Source organism: Phlebotomus papatasi, chromosome 2 (genome assembly GCF_024763615.1).
Source record: "Phlebotomus papatasi isolate M1 chromosome 2, Ppap_2.1, whole genome shotgun sequence".
Lineage (NCBI taxonomy): Eukaryota > Metazoa > Arthropoda > Insecta > Diptera > Psychodidae > Phlebotomus > Phlebotomus papatasi.
In genome coordinates, this window is record NC_077223.1 from 34,155,781 (window position 1) to 34,170,336 (window position 14,556).

General features: G+C 33.4%; 1 protein-coding gene across 4 annotated transcripts in view; it reads right to left on the reverse strand.

Annotated features, from left to right (window-relative positions):
* The window catches only part of LOC129803591 (uncharacterized), a 61,381-nt gene extending 46,826 nt beyond the window's left edge, over positions 1–14,555 (reverse strand). For all 4 annotated transcript variants that reach the window (XR_008751874.1, XR_008751873.1, XR_008751872.1 and 1 more), the window contains exon 1: positions 13,658–14,555. Coding sequence is in view for 1 of the 4 variants with exons in the window: in XM_055850281.1 (XP_055706256.1) it covers positions 13,658–14,097 (440 nt within the window). In the remaining 3 variants the exon portion in view is untranslated. The remainder of the gene's footprint in view (positions 1–13,657) is intronic.
* Between the last annotated feature and the right edge of the window lies 1 nt (position 14,556).

The window sequence follows — 14,556 nt, forward strand, 5'->3', positions numbered from 1 at the left end:
TTATGTAAACCGGTTACATTTTGAGCTTTTGTCATTTGATAGGCAAATGGTGGATTTGTACATTTTTAAGGCTGTCAATGGTAAATATATAGGTGTAAAAGTGATGATAAATAACAAGAAATAATCAGTTTTTTGATAATTCTTAATTTAGGTTATAATGGCAAATTACAAAAAGTTGAAAGGTGGGATATTGTCCAGAGATACTGCTGGAAGGAATCGGCGTCGCTTAATTGCCAAATTTTATGGAAATTCATGAAAAGTTATACATAAAATGGTCATATATTATAGTTAAGAGGCACGAGTACATCTGAAAAACGCTACTGGTAGACCCAGGGTTTCGACTCAGAAAGTCGATAACCGCATTCTAGGTATCTCTGATAGTAACCCCATGATGTTTGCTTCAAAAATTCAAGGTCGGCTGGTTACAGAAGGCATACAGGCTTCAAATGCTTCGAAAATCAAACTCAAAATGAAAGAAAATATAAGAATAGGTACTTGGCTCGCAAGATTCCATTGGTAAGCAAAACCAAACTGCGTAAGAGGTTGTATTTTTACGTTTTTAGCATGCTCCAAGTGAATTTACAACCTTTTAACCAGATTGGTTTTGTTTACCAATGGAAACCTGCAAACCAAGTAATTATTCTTACCACTTTCATTAAATTGCGGTTGGTTTTGAAGCCTGTATGCCTTCTGTAACCAGCCGACTTTGAATTTTTGAAGCAAACATCATGGGGTTACTATCAGAGATACCTAGAATGCGGTTATCGACTTTCTGAGTCAAAACCCTGGGTCTACCAGTAGCGTTTTTCAGATGTACTCGTGCCTCTTAACTATAATATATGACCATTTTATGTATAACTTTTCATGAATTTCCATAAAATTTGGCAATTAAGCGACGCCGATTCCTTCCAGCAGTATCTCTGGACAATATCCCACCTTTCAACTTTTTGTAATTTGCCATTATAACCTAAATTAAGAATTATCAAAAAACTGATTATTTCTTGTTATTTATCATCACTTTTACACCTATATATTTACCATTGACAGCCTTAAAAATGTACAAATCCACCATTTGCCTATCAAATGACAAAAGCTCAAAATGTAACCGGTTTATATAAAGTTGGTTGTACGTTTTCACCATTTTGAATTAGTTTTTTTAATGAGGCAACAAACTTTTGATTTTTCAAAAATGACCAACTTTTGGAAAACAATTATTTTTGATATGAAATAAAATTAATTATTTTTTTTGAAAACTATAAATAATATCTACGGATTACAAGGAACTCATCTGCAAAAAGAAAAATTTGGAAAAGTATTTTTTTCTGTAATTTTTTTCACTTGATTTCTCAAACATCCATTAGGCAACAAACTATTGACACTCACTGTACATCAATTACGGGTACTATACCGGCTCACGACCCATTAAGTCCATTATACAGTCGGGTTGGAAATTTCAAGATCTTTCAAAAAAAAAAATCCAAATTTAAACAAATCAGAGGGCCAATTTTTGAAACTCTCACTCGCACCTGCAAGCTCTTTAGTGGTCGAGAGAAATTGACTCGCATACCCAGTAGATTCAAATCCTTCTGTAACGACTTCTTTATAAGATAACGTACTCGTTGCACGTACTCAAGAATTTCCGGTGAGTGTATTTCTCTTAGCCACTAAAGAGCTCGCGGGTGCGAGTGAGAATTTCAAAAATTGGCCCTCGCAGTTGTAAAATAGATCCTCCAACGTGGTTAAACTTTGATATTCGAAAATTGGATATCGAATTGGTTTTCGAACATAAGTGTTCAAGGAAGAAATATTCGCCCTGACTACCTAAACATATTCGAAGTAGTTTCAAAAACATGTTTACCAAACAAAAGTCATTTAAGGACCAAATATATTTTTTTAACTTTACAAATTGGTACATCCAAATTGTTTAGAAGAAAATTATTTTTACCACAATTATCTAACTTTCGAACTACATATTGTAGGTTTAAACTACACTGTGCAACAAAATGAAACTTTTTTTCTTGGGATGGAAAATAATGAGTAGTTTCTTGTTCCTTGGTATGTCGTGAACATTTCTCCCGAAGAAACTTGTGGTCCATCACGTCAAGTTTCTGAGATATCCTAAGAAAAAAATCTTTAAGAAATTTTTCGAAATATTTGACAAACAGATCAACTGGGTTTTACTTGATACAATAGATAAATGGGTGTGTTTCTAACCTACTGATAAGATTATTCATCCTTTTCTAAGATTTTCATATGAAAGGGACAGATAATCCTAACCGGCTTATGTAGGTGAGATTCTTAACGTGAGCTAACTCGGAGTGCATGCAAATTCGATTTGGAGCTGAAGTTGGGAGACGCCATTCAGTTATCTTGAATCAAATTCGTGAAATTATACAAATTTTGTATTTAAACCAAAATATCAAGGATTTGGATGAACTGACAGAAAAGTGATATATGGGTGAAATGTAGACCAGAATGTTCTCTATAATTTTCCTATAGAACATGATCTCATCGGTTACTCAGAAGTCAAGATAAGTGAGGTTTTTTGTTTCTTAACTTGTTTTTTCATCCAGAGTGCCCCAAGTGTTCATTTGTTGAACTTCAACTATATCAAAGAATTGTTGTCTTTTGTGGGACTTTCCATTTAAAACCCTATTTTAAGTGTCTTTGTGGAGTAGAGGCAGTGAAATTGGCATCTGAGTGATTTCAAAGCGTTATTATGGGAAAAATCAATTTTTTCACACTTAAACGGCAAAATCGGAGTGATAGCGTAGTCTGACCGGAAAATGATGTATGAACGAAATGTAGAGACAAATGTGTTCTACAATTGTGTCGAAGTGATCATCAAAATCGGTTCAGCGACAGTCGAGATAATTGAGGTTATGTGATATTGAAATTGGTTTTTCGACTGTGGCGCCCCTGGTGTTGATCCCACGAAGTTCAAATATTCTAGAAAGTTGTAGCATTTGGTGAGATCTTTCGTTTAAGCCCTCATTCATCAAAATCGGTCACATAGAACCGGAGATATGATTTTTTGAATTTCGTTAAACTTTGACCCCTCATATCTCCGGTTCTGTTTTAACCACAGCGCACATTTGCACCATTTTGGAAACGTCCTAGACTGGACTACAACATACTAAAATTTCATTAACTTGCACAATGCCGTTTTTGAGAAAAATTACTTTGAATTTCGATGAATTTTGACGCTATCACAGCGCCACCTGTGGTGACTTTTTGAACTTCCATCTGAAAGTGCTCATCGAGACGAAACCAAAAAGGTAAAATTTAGGTCGATATGTTAATTAGAACCGGAGATAGAGGCCGGTCAATGTTCGAACTTTGACCCCTTATAGCTCGGGTAAGGGGTTATGGATCGACCAAAGGTTTTTTTTGTTTGATAGGTATAATCAACGGCTACAACATACTAAAATTTCAGCCCGATTGCATAAAGAATTTTTGAGTTATTTAACTTTTAAGATTTAAAAATTTTCTTTTTAATAATAGCGCCCCTAGCGGTGGTTTTATGAACTTGCGATGTTAGAAGGGGAAGTGACATTTCATGAGAGCTTTCCAAAAAGCCCTCATTTTTTAAATTTTGACAATTAGAACCGGAGTTATGGCCATTTAAAGATTTTTTTTTGGACCCTTATAGCTCGGGTCAGGGGGGTCGGGGGACCTTAAGTTTGGTATTGATGGAAAGCTCTAAGGCCCAGCTATAACATACTAAAATTTGAGCCCGCTCGATGCCACAGGGGCGGAGCTATTGAGAAAACAAAAAAGGGGGGTCTTCAAAATGGCGGAAGGAGGGGTGGGGGGTGGGGGGGTCAATGCACCAAGTTGCAATTTTCATGCGATATATAACCTTTGCCGAAAACCGCAAGTCGATATCTTTTTTAGTTTAGGAGCTATTAAGCTCCAAAGAGCGGCCGGCCGGCCGGCCGGGAACGTAAAATAGCCACATATATATTCGTGATCAGGAAGTGGCGAAACACATTTTGGCCAAGTTTGAGGTCGATCGGACGACATGAAATTTTGTTAGGATTATAGTAGGTGAGATTGTTAAGAATCTCACCTAATAGCAAACGAAAATTCCATGAGTAATTTATAAAATTTAATCTAATTCGATTCTTAAAAATTCTCAAGAAAAAGAAACTTGTGTTTTTCGTAATTTACTTCCGAATTAAAGAGATTCATAAGATCTACTCTGAGAATATGAGCTCAATCAGAACATTTTTTCCAAACTGTACGATGACTGAAGATGTGACAAAAAAGTAATATCAATTTTATAATTATTCTGCATAAAGGATTTGCACATTTGCTCCAATTCCTGCACCCATAGGTATTCAATTAGAAAGTTCACCATAACTTTCCAACTGAAACATTAATTTGCCATTAGCAAAAATAACTTTATAAATTCTGCACAAACTTATTAGAACTGTTCTCCAAAATAGCAGGAAGTAAATAAAATGGCAGAAATTTGATTATTTCGTTTTTTTCTCCACTCTGTCTGCCCCAAATTACATTTATCAGTTCCCATTTGCATACAATGCACATGAATATAAAAAAAAAGTTCTTCTATTGTATATTGAGGAAGCAATGGTGGTCAGTTGATGTGATGGGGATTTTGTGTATTATACGCGCAAATGAAACCAAGTGAGAAAATGAAATGTGGAAAAAAGGGAAAGTTCACTGAGCCTCAATGACTTCATAACCCAACAGAGCTCTAAAAGTGACGGAAGAAGAGGAAGTGTGGCAGGGGTATTATAGAGAGATGGTGGCAAAAGTTGAAGGAGGAATAAGAAGAAAGTGGGTCACATTTTAGCAATAATCTCATATTGGAAAGTTTAACAGTAACATTTTTCACTTCTATCTCCTCCCTTTTGCTTTCTCAGTGTTCTTCCAAACTTAATCACAGGCATTGTTCCAAGTTTTGACCCAAAAAAAAACTACTACATCGCTCATTCGAAATTACAATGAACTAACTCGTTTTTTTTGTGATTTTGAAAAGAGACTTTTTAAGAAAATTTAATTTATTTTTAGGTAAAATTATATAAGTAACTAAATTGTATTATGCCGGCTAACACAAGGTAACCTGTTACTAGCACAATGTTGTACTTAAAGGCATCGTCTATGTTCTTAGCTTTGCCAAAGATAAGTCCTTTATAAGTACTTATTAAGTCCTTAAATAAGGATTTTTTTGGGCAGAAGTTGTGATATCTCATGGAAAAAAATGGAAACTAGAATAGAGAATACGATAGACATAGGATAGAAAGACAGAACAATTTGACATTTCAAAAAAAAAAACAACCACAACATGTTATTAACTATATGTAAAATGCATTCCCAAAGATTTAATTCTCTTTGTGATAAATCTGTGAAGACTTAAGATCAGTGAAATCAGTGAAGTAGAATATTGTATGTTTGATTGCATTTTGATTTGGTAAGTATAACTCAAGGCCCTCACATTAGTCCCAACAACTTGTAATCTGGAAATGTAATTTTGCTCACAAGTATCCCGAAATCTGTTCAATCTTTCTTTTCATGCCTTCATCTTGCGATATGACAGCGTAAATTTCCAACTATACTGCCCCATATTCTATTACATCTTCTCTTTAGCTTTTAATTCGGAAGTGTAAATTACCCACAAAATTTTCAAATTTCGACGAATCCTCTTTCTGGTGATAAGGGAGACCGGGGAGTTTTGTGACACTTTTTCATGTTCTGACTTTGAGACAGTATTCCAAAAAATCATGATATGTATTACAATTTCATGCAGTCTATAGGATATTTATGGGTATTGACTTTATAAATAGTATTCGATAGATCTTGGAAAACAAATGAGTTTTCTTGGAGAAGATAAAACATTTAACTTGACACTTTGTCCCAAACCTCCCAGACTTGGGGCAGTATGGGACGCAAAAGGGGATGTTTGGGACGCATTTTTTCTTGGATAATTTCCATTATTGAACCATGTTAATTAATTTTAAACACTATTATTGAAAAAATCGCCTCGTCCCACACTATCCCTGTCCTAAAACTCCCCGGTCTCCCCTACGTATCACTGAGCGTAAAATTAGGCAGTCAGGTGCGCCTACATTGAGAGAAATCCGAAAAAGTTAAAATACCATTCCGGAAATGTTAATTTTACCCTGCAGCATTGACCCGAAGTCGGTGTAAATATTACCCTTTTTAGGTGTATTATGGGTTAAAGTTACCCTTTTCCATGTTAATTTTACACTTAAAAAGGTGTAAAATTAACATTAAAAACTGTTGATATATTTTTACGCCTAAAAGTGTTAAAGTTATGAGAAAAAAAAGTTAATCGCACCCCCGTTTTTTTTTCAGTGTACCTTTCCTTGTGTCATATAAACTCATGCTTTAGGAGCCTATATTTTCCGAAATTTTCAATATTATATTTTTAATCGAATGTTTCATCAATGTTTTGTTCCATACGTATTTGAAATACTTCTTCTGAGGTAATTGAGACCAATAACAGTTCTGTTTGGTAAAAGTTGCAGTTTAAGAGAAAAGTGCGTGCTCGGACAATCCAACAGAGCTTATAACAAGGCTAATCTTACCAATTACTATGCATTAGGGTAAGTGTGCGAAATTTCGGCATAGTTGCATGCAAACGCCAAAGTCTCAAGTTTGAAATGTAATATCTTTAATAGAAATTGATTTTTTTCATTCCTTCTACCTTAGGAGTGTTGCTTAGAACCTTGTAGAAAGTTTATCGTCTTTATTTACTTTAAAATCATTCTTAATACATTTTAAAATTAATAAAAATGTAGACATAGCTTTGGTGCCCTATTTCGGCCACCTTTTCTATGAGAATAATAGTTCCTTGCCCTTCGGGAATTTTTCTAATTTTTTTCACGTCATTTCGTTTGTCGAAGCTACATTTTTTGTTATTCTTTTGCATTGTATAATCTCTAGAGTACGTAAAATCTAAAAGTTCATGGAAATTCGAGGAACAAAAAAGGTGGCCGGAATTGCAAGCTGGCCGGAATTTTGCACACTTACCCTAAGTATTTGTTTTTTGTTTTACTTTGAAAACTAAAAGAAATATGAGGAATTAAAATCATATGTTTTCTAGGCATTTGGGTATCTGGGGTATCTATTTAAAAAGTGCTTATTCATAAGTCCTTAATTAAGTACTTAGTGAAAAAAAATTATTGTCCTTAACAGAAACTAGTTAATTAAGGACTTTTACAAAACATTAATATAAGATACTTTTAGTGATAGTTGAGTCATTCCATATTAGTTTCGCTATTCACCACAAAGCGCTAACGTTTATCTTATTTTCATACATTTGTTCAAGAAGTTGAATGTTCTACAACTAGTTAAAATTAAGTAATTAATTAAACCATTTGATTTGGCGTTGATTACGTTAGCTGGAATATTAGAATTTTTAACAAATTTTCTTTATGAAGTAGAGGTACAATTCACGCAGGTTGCTCTCCTGTTTCTCTTATTACCGAAATATACTCAGAAATATTTAGAATTACAGGGGAATAATTCTGCTTATTTGCAGAAAAAAATATTTTGAAAGTTAAAATATGGTAAGCGTACAAAATTTCGACCAGTTTGCAATTTCGGCTACTTCTTTTGTACCTCAAATTTTTCATGAATTTTAAGTTTTTGAATATTTTAGAGATTATACAATGAAAAAAATAACAAGAAATGTCGCTTTGACGAACAAGATGATGTGAATAACTCTTTGGAAAAATTCCGGAAGGGCAAGGAACTATGAGAATCAAGGTGGACGAAATATTATACCCAAAGCTATGTCTATATTTTTATTCATTTTAAAAATGTATTAAGAAAATTTTAGAGAAAACAAAGACAATAAACTATTTACAAGGTTTCAAGTAACACTAAAAAGAATTAAGTAAAAAATCAGTTTGTATTAAAAATATTACATTTCAAATTTTACTAACTTATGCAAATATGCCGAAATTTGGTAGTTACCCTCTAAATAAAACAATTTTTGTCTAGATTTTCATTGAATCTATTATGCTGTTTCCCAAAAAAAATGCTCAAAATTAGTTGTGCCCCTGCAAAGTCGTATGAGCGATATAATACTATGTGAAGCTACTTTTTTTCTCCGAAAATTCCATCAACATTGTCAACTCTTATCACTTTTCACGCACATATTTTTTCTGTTGTCATATACATTTTCAATGGGGGTGCATTACCATTTTAAAAAATGTTTCTCTTTAAAAAAGGGGAAAAAACTAAAAATTCTCTGAACCATAACCAGGAAATAACTTCCATTTTCGTATTAGTTCTGTCTTTTTTTTCTACTGTACGTCATGTCTATGTATTATGTCCAATTCCAGTAACAAAAAGAAATAGAAGAAGAGAAAGAATAAATAAATAAGAATTTTTCTATAGAACAGAGTATTGTTCGGGTGTAATGCTACCACAGAATTTAATCTCTTACAAATTTCCTAATCTTTCTTTATACTTCAATCTCTTTTTTAAGCATTAATTTATAGTCAATTTACATATCGATAAATTAACAAGTTGTTCCCTTTTGAAATTTCTAACCACTTGAAACATTGTGAGAAATCTAGTTTAAATTTTCTGGTAAATTTAAAGTGTAGCATTAGTCGATTTTTGTGTCACCAGAAAAACTGCTTTCAAACGTTCTATTAACTCGTCAAAATAATCGTCTATTCTTTACCATCTCAAAATAGCGAAAAATTGTGAGAAAATTGGAAGCATTACAGTAATTTGGAAATTTAATTGATTTTAATAGGCAGGAAATTTAAGCTGTAGTAATTTGACCCAGAAAGATAGAAATATGATTTTTTTATTGAGCAAATCAATATGATAAGAAAATTAACGGTTAATGAATCACATTTCCCTTTTAAACCGTATTTCATAATTTTGTCAATGAACTCAATAATATAATTAAGCAAAATATGCTAATTGAATTCAAATTAAGCTACTGTTTCATAAATTAAACGTGTAGAAGACGCAAGTTGAAGGGCTCACCCTTTTAGCACGATTCCTTATGTAAAATGAACGTACTGTTAATTTAAAAAAAAACCAATCATTCAATGAATTAAGATGACCCTTTTCCTATATTACTCAACTCATCAAATGAATCATAATTCAGCAATCTGATAAACACATTACAAATTCTGAGCACAATATACCCAAGTAAATAAAGAAGTGCAAAGGAAAAGACAAATACCAATTAAAATGTGACACTCTCTAATGGACCTCACTAAGTGCTCAATGAATTTTTCTCGTTGAAATTTCACTGCAAATTAAATTACACTCTTGCTTAAGAGGCCTCTAATTAAAAAAACAAAAAAAAATAACATTTATCGCATACACATTTTCACCCATGTCAAATTGTCTAAATAGAGTCATAAAAAAAACATACTGTGAACAACGAAATATGCTCCAGACTTGTAATTTTATTTCATTTAATTGCTTCATCTCTCTTCATATCAAAATTAATAATAAAGCTATAAAAAAAAACTTTTTCGAAATACAATCTCAATATTTTCTTGAAATTGTCTAAAGTGAAATTATTACAAGTTTTCTCTCATTTCCGCAAAACTTTTATTGAATGACATGTTGTGGTAATCAAATTGAAAAGTAATTTAAACATTTTGAGCTTTACTTCCTAAATAATTAAAATCGTTAGATTTAATTTGGTGGAAAGAGGGGAAAAGGAGGATGATTTTTTATCTTGTACAAACGTTCTTGTTATCTATCTTTTACAGTACAGTGAATAAATTTGTGATGCATATAAATTCAAAATTTTCGTGCTTTTTCTCTAATTTAAATTAACGTCAAAATACAGTGGCGGCCATAATAATAGAATCAGCTCCGCAAAGATCACTATTTTAGCATGAGCATTTTTGTTTATTCCAATTCGTTGAAATAATTTTGACATAAAAATGTTCAAATAATTACCTTACGTCAAATAAGTGTTGTTTTGGCCGCTAGAGGTCTCTATTTTTCACAGAATACATCAATAGTGAAATATGGTTTAAACAACACAATAGAACCACTTTTATTTAAATTAAAGAATGTGGTATATAAATTGAAAAAGTTGAAATAAAGCCATATTTAGAAACCATAAATTACAGTTTTCCAGGTTTTTTGGCCGAACTGAATTTTACTATTGACGTATTCTGTGTAAAATAGAAACCTCTAGCCGCCAAAACAACCCTTATTCTACGATTCTAATAATTTGAAGATTTCTACTGTAGAATTATATCAACAAATTGGGAAAAGATACAAAAGTTAAAAAAATATAAGCTTTTCAAAATGATTCTATTATTTTGGCCGCCACTGTGTATGAGGTTATGTTGAAAGCAACCTAACAGTAAACTAGAAAAACTTCCGAGAATTCCTGCCACAAAAAAATGTGTTTATCAGGAAAACAAACATTTACGAACAAATGACAAAATTATACGAACATTTTTTGTGTGTTTACGAGCATTTACGAACAAATGTTTGTAAAAGTGCAAAAAATCTCGTAAAGTGATCATGTTAACAATATTTGTGAAAAAGCACAAACTTTTACGAATGAATTTGGGAGCATCTAAATGGGGGGATTTTATTTCGAAACCGATATTTTGAAACAAAATTCCCCCATTGAGCTTTAAACTGGTGCATTTTTGCCTATCTTTTGACGCGTAAAATCTCCCTCTTCGAAAGCTCCATTTGTTTATGTTCGAATATTTTGATATTTCAAGTGATTTTAAATTTTTTTTTGTCTTTTTCAAGAGATGTTTTTCTCGTGAACTATTTTTAAAGTTATCAAGAGTCGAAAAGCAGGTGAAATACGGACACGGTATCGATCACTCTTATAAAAATATCGTTTAATCTTCATTAGAATATGGATGAATTGTTAAATATACATCCTTAAATAAAAATCAAGAAATAGTTAAATAGCATAAAGTTGATTTATAGAAAAATAAATCTTAGGATATTTTCTTAATTTAGCAACAATATTGGCATAAATTCCTGCAATGGAACAGTTTTGATATAGAGAATGGGGATGGGTGCTCCATCTCCTCTTCCTTATAAAGTGTTCGTCACCAGGTATAAATATTAACTTTACTACTCTTTAACAAATTCTTTGATTGTAAAACACTAAGTGATTGACGTTTAAAACGTTTCGAAATAAAATAGAAAGTCTTCCAGACAATCTATTTTAGTTAGAGCACACTTGGAGAATTTATAAGAGAGTGTGGAGAAAATTTATCTCAGGCATGAACCACTAGGGGAGATTTCCCGAGACTCACCGGTGCATAGCACAGTGGGGTGCATTTCGAAATCCCCCCGTATAGAAGACGCCTGTAAGTACTTTTCGCCACTTATTTTTCCAAGCGTTTTACAAGTGGCGAACCTCACGGATTATAGTCGAAACAAGCTTGATTTTCGATTAACTTTTCTTTCGAATAAAAAAATGTGAAAAACTCATTTGAAATAATTATCTAGAATCGATGCTAAATATGAAAAAGTACTGTTCCGTGTATTTTTGGAAGTTATTAAAAGCTGCTATCAAAAGCTGCAAAAACAATTTAAAACAGGTGGCGAAAAAGTACACAATGTCGAAAAAGTGTTTACAAAGCCGAAAACAATTTCTTGATTCCTAAATCGTATTTGAATCTAATTTGAAATATAAATGCACGATTATCAAAAAAGCTTAGTGGGTTTATCCTCAATAAACGATAAATCGATAAACACATTACGTAAATAAGGGCACAGGATTACAATTTTTTTCTTCTACAATTTTTCAATATTATAGTGGCGTAATAAAATGTTACTTCTTCCTCTTTCTTTGTAAACCTTCTTTAAGTGAGTGCGGAAATAGATATAAATTCTTAAATGCGTTTATATGGTAGAAGGCTTATTCTACAATTTGAGGTTATGTTTGACCTAACCTCGAAAATTAAGGTTATCTTATGAAATTTTCTCGTCTGCTTTAAAATATTCTTATTTTTGTATTTTTTAAACACTCCACGAACAATATAAAAAATAGAAATAAACTATTATGTTTTCCAAGACAGAATTTGACACCTTTAAAATCTGAAATGTAAGGTTAGGATTACATTAACCTCACAATTTAAGTATTTCATTATTTAAATAGAAATCTCTTCACAAATTCATCACAATCTGTCTGTTTCTCAGATTTTTGAAATTTAACAAATTCTAACGTTCTAACCACTAACAATTTGGTTAATCTTTATCGGAGGAACTTTTCTAGTCAGTGAGGATGGAATTATTTACGCCAAATCACTGATAAAAAGTCAATTCAAAAGCAAAGCCTAATTGAATATGTAGTACAGTCTTTATCGAATGTTTTCGAGGTTATATTTAATACAACCTCAAATTTTAAAATTAAACTTAAACCTTTAGTTAATCTCATTTATATAATTTACTTATTCTCGTGAAAGGCAAACTAATCAAAGCATTTAATTATGTTCAGGGGGGGGGGGGGGTGACATTAGCTCTGAAAAATGCGACCAGTTTTAGTGTAATTTTTTTTCCTATTTTCGTACACATTTCACGAGATATCTCCTAAACTACTTAGGTTGCCAATTTGCGATTTTCGATTGTCCATTCTGTATTAAATTAGCTTTTATTTTATACTTGTAATTTATTCTAATTCATTCCACAATGACAGAAAACACCGAATAAACTCCAAAGTTTTTTCGGCACGCTAAAAATATATGGGAAACATAGGAAACGTCATGCCCCTGATATTATGTCTCAAACTCTAAAGGATAAAAAAGAAATTTGAGGTTATGCTAAGCCTAACCTCACAAATTCAGGATAATTAGTAACAAAACATCTGAAGCTATCTTCTCTGATTTCTTTTTTAATAATTTAGTCACTTGCTTTAAGAGACTTTTCTGTTCCTTGGTTATAACCTTAAAAATGAGTTTATATTCTAACCTCATAAATATGACAATTTTTTTAACAAAATGTTTAATAATTGTGAATCTTTCCTGATGGAAAAAGTGATGTTTTTTATTAAAAAAAATTTCATAATTAAAAGACAAATTCTCCCTTAGACCCTTCTAGACTAAAATTGTAGAGGTTATGTGAAACATAACCTAACATTTCAAACTAACATCTTTATTGCGTAAGAGAATGTAGGCCAAATATGTGCTTAGAATATCACTGAAACTGTGTGATTCTACTGAGATAATGGGATAATTTCTAATAGCAACTCTTGAAACTCTCGCTGCCATGGATATGGTAAACAGTATTAAATGAATTCAGTGAAATTTTGACCTAGTTTTGCACAATAGCTGAAGCTTCACCATTATCAGCATGTGCCTGTAACCCAGGGCGACTTTTTATCAGGTAATCGTATAGTAGAGACAGAGACCAAGTCAAATTTGCCATGAGTCAATAGGGAGTTAGTGGGAAATCAGTTATGGAAGCAATTCTCATGGCTTATTGCCCTGTTGGCATTAGATATTGGGATTATAACTGATGGCATTATTTATCAGTGTTTGGGCCAATTTGCGAGGTGAATGAATCAATTAGCTGAGGAATTTAAACTGCCCCCATATCCAATTGAATTAATTAAATCATAATGGGTGTCTGCGAGAGTGGGCCGATGACCCAGGAGAATGTATTGGGGAAGAAAAAAATAAAGATTATTTACCTGTGAATTCTCTCCTGCTGCTCTTCCTCATTGGGCAAGTCAATGATGGCAAAGAGCTCTGCCTCGCCCTGCCGTCCAAAGACACCGCCCGGAATTTTGCGCAGGAACTTCTTGAGGACACTGGCAATGGTGTACACGGAATAGTTATCGACATTGACAAGACGTCCTGCCTGCAGGAAGTGAATGAGCTTCTTGATGGCCCCCTGGTGACCAGGTGCCCTGAACACATCCTTCCGCAGCGGAGCCTCCTTGTTGAGCTTGAGTATGAGCACAAGGAGTGGTCCGGGGATGTCATTTTTGCACACTTCATCCAACGGAATGCCAAATTTGACCTTTTCCAGGCGATGGGGATAGGGTCCAGGTTCTGGATGGCCACAGCTGGTTACCACACTGCCCAAATTGGCAGCATGTCGATGCATCCGTGCTGCCCAGCTGCTCATACTGCACGGCTCCCCGGGGTAATTACTGTTAATCCACAAAGGTGCGTGGCCCAAAGAAATATTGGAGAAAATGACGAGGATAGGGGCAGGGATATAGAACAAATTTGCCCACAAAGTTCTCACAATGTCATTCCGACTCCTACGATTTCATGTTGCGCCTCCCTTTGGCACCTTTTTTTTCTTTCTCTCTTCTCCCAACACTAAACACCGCAATATTTATGCACTTTGGCTTTTCTAGTCAATCACATACACTACACATCACATTTTTCCATCATTCTACTTTGCAAATTGTTTCTTTTTCACAGCAAATAAACTTGAGTTTCACAGCGCGGAACTCTCGCACGTTTCACGACGGTGCCATTTACGAAGCGACTGAAGCGCTCTGCCCGACTGCTCCAACAATCATGACATTTTGTTCCGACTGCAGCGCCACATGTCGCTGGTATTGCAACTAAAAAT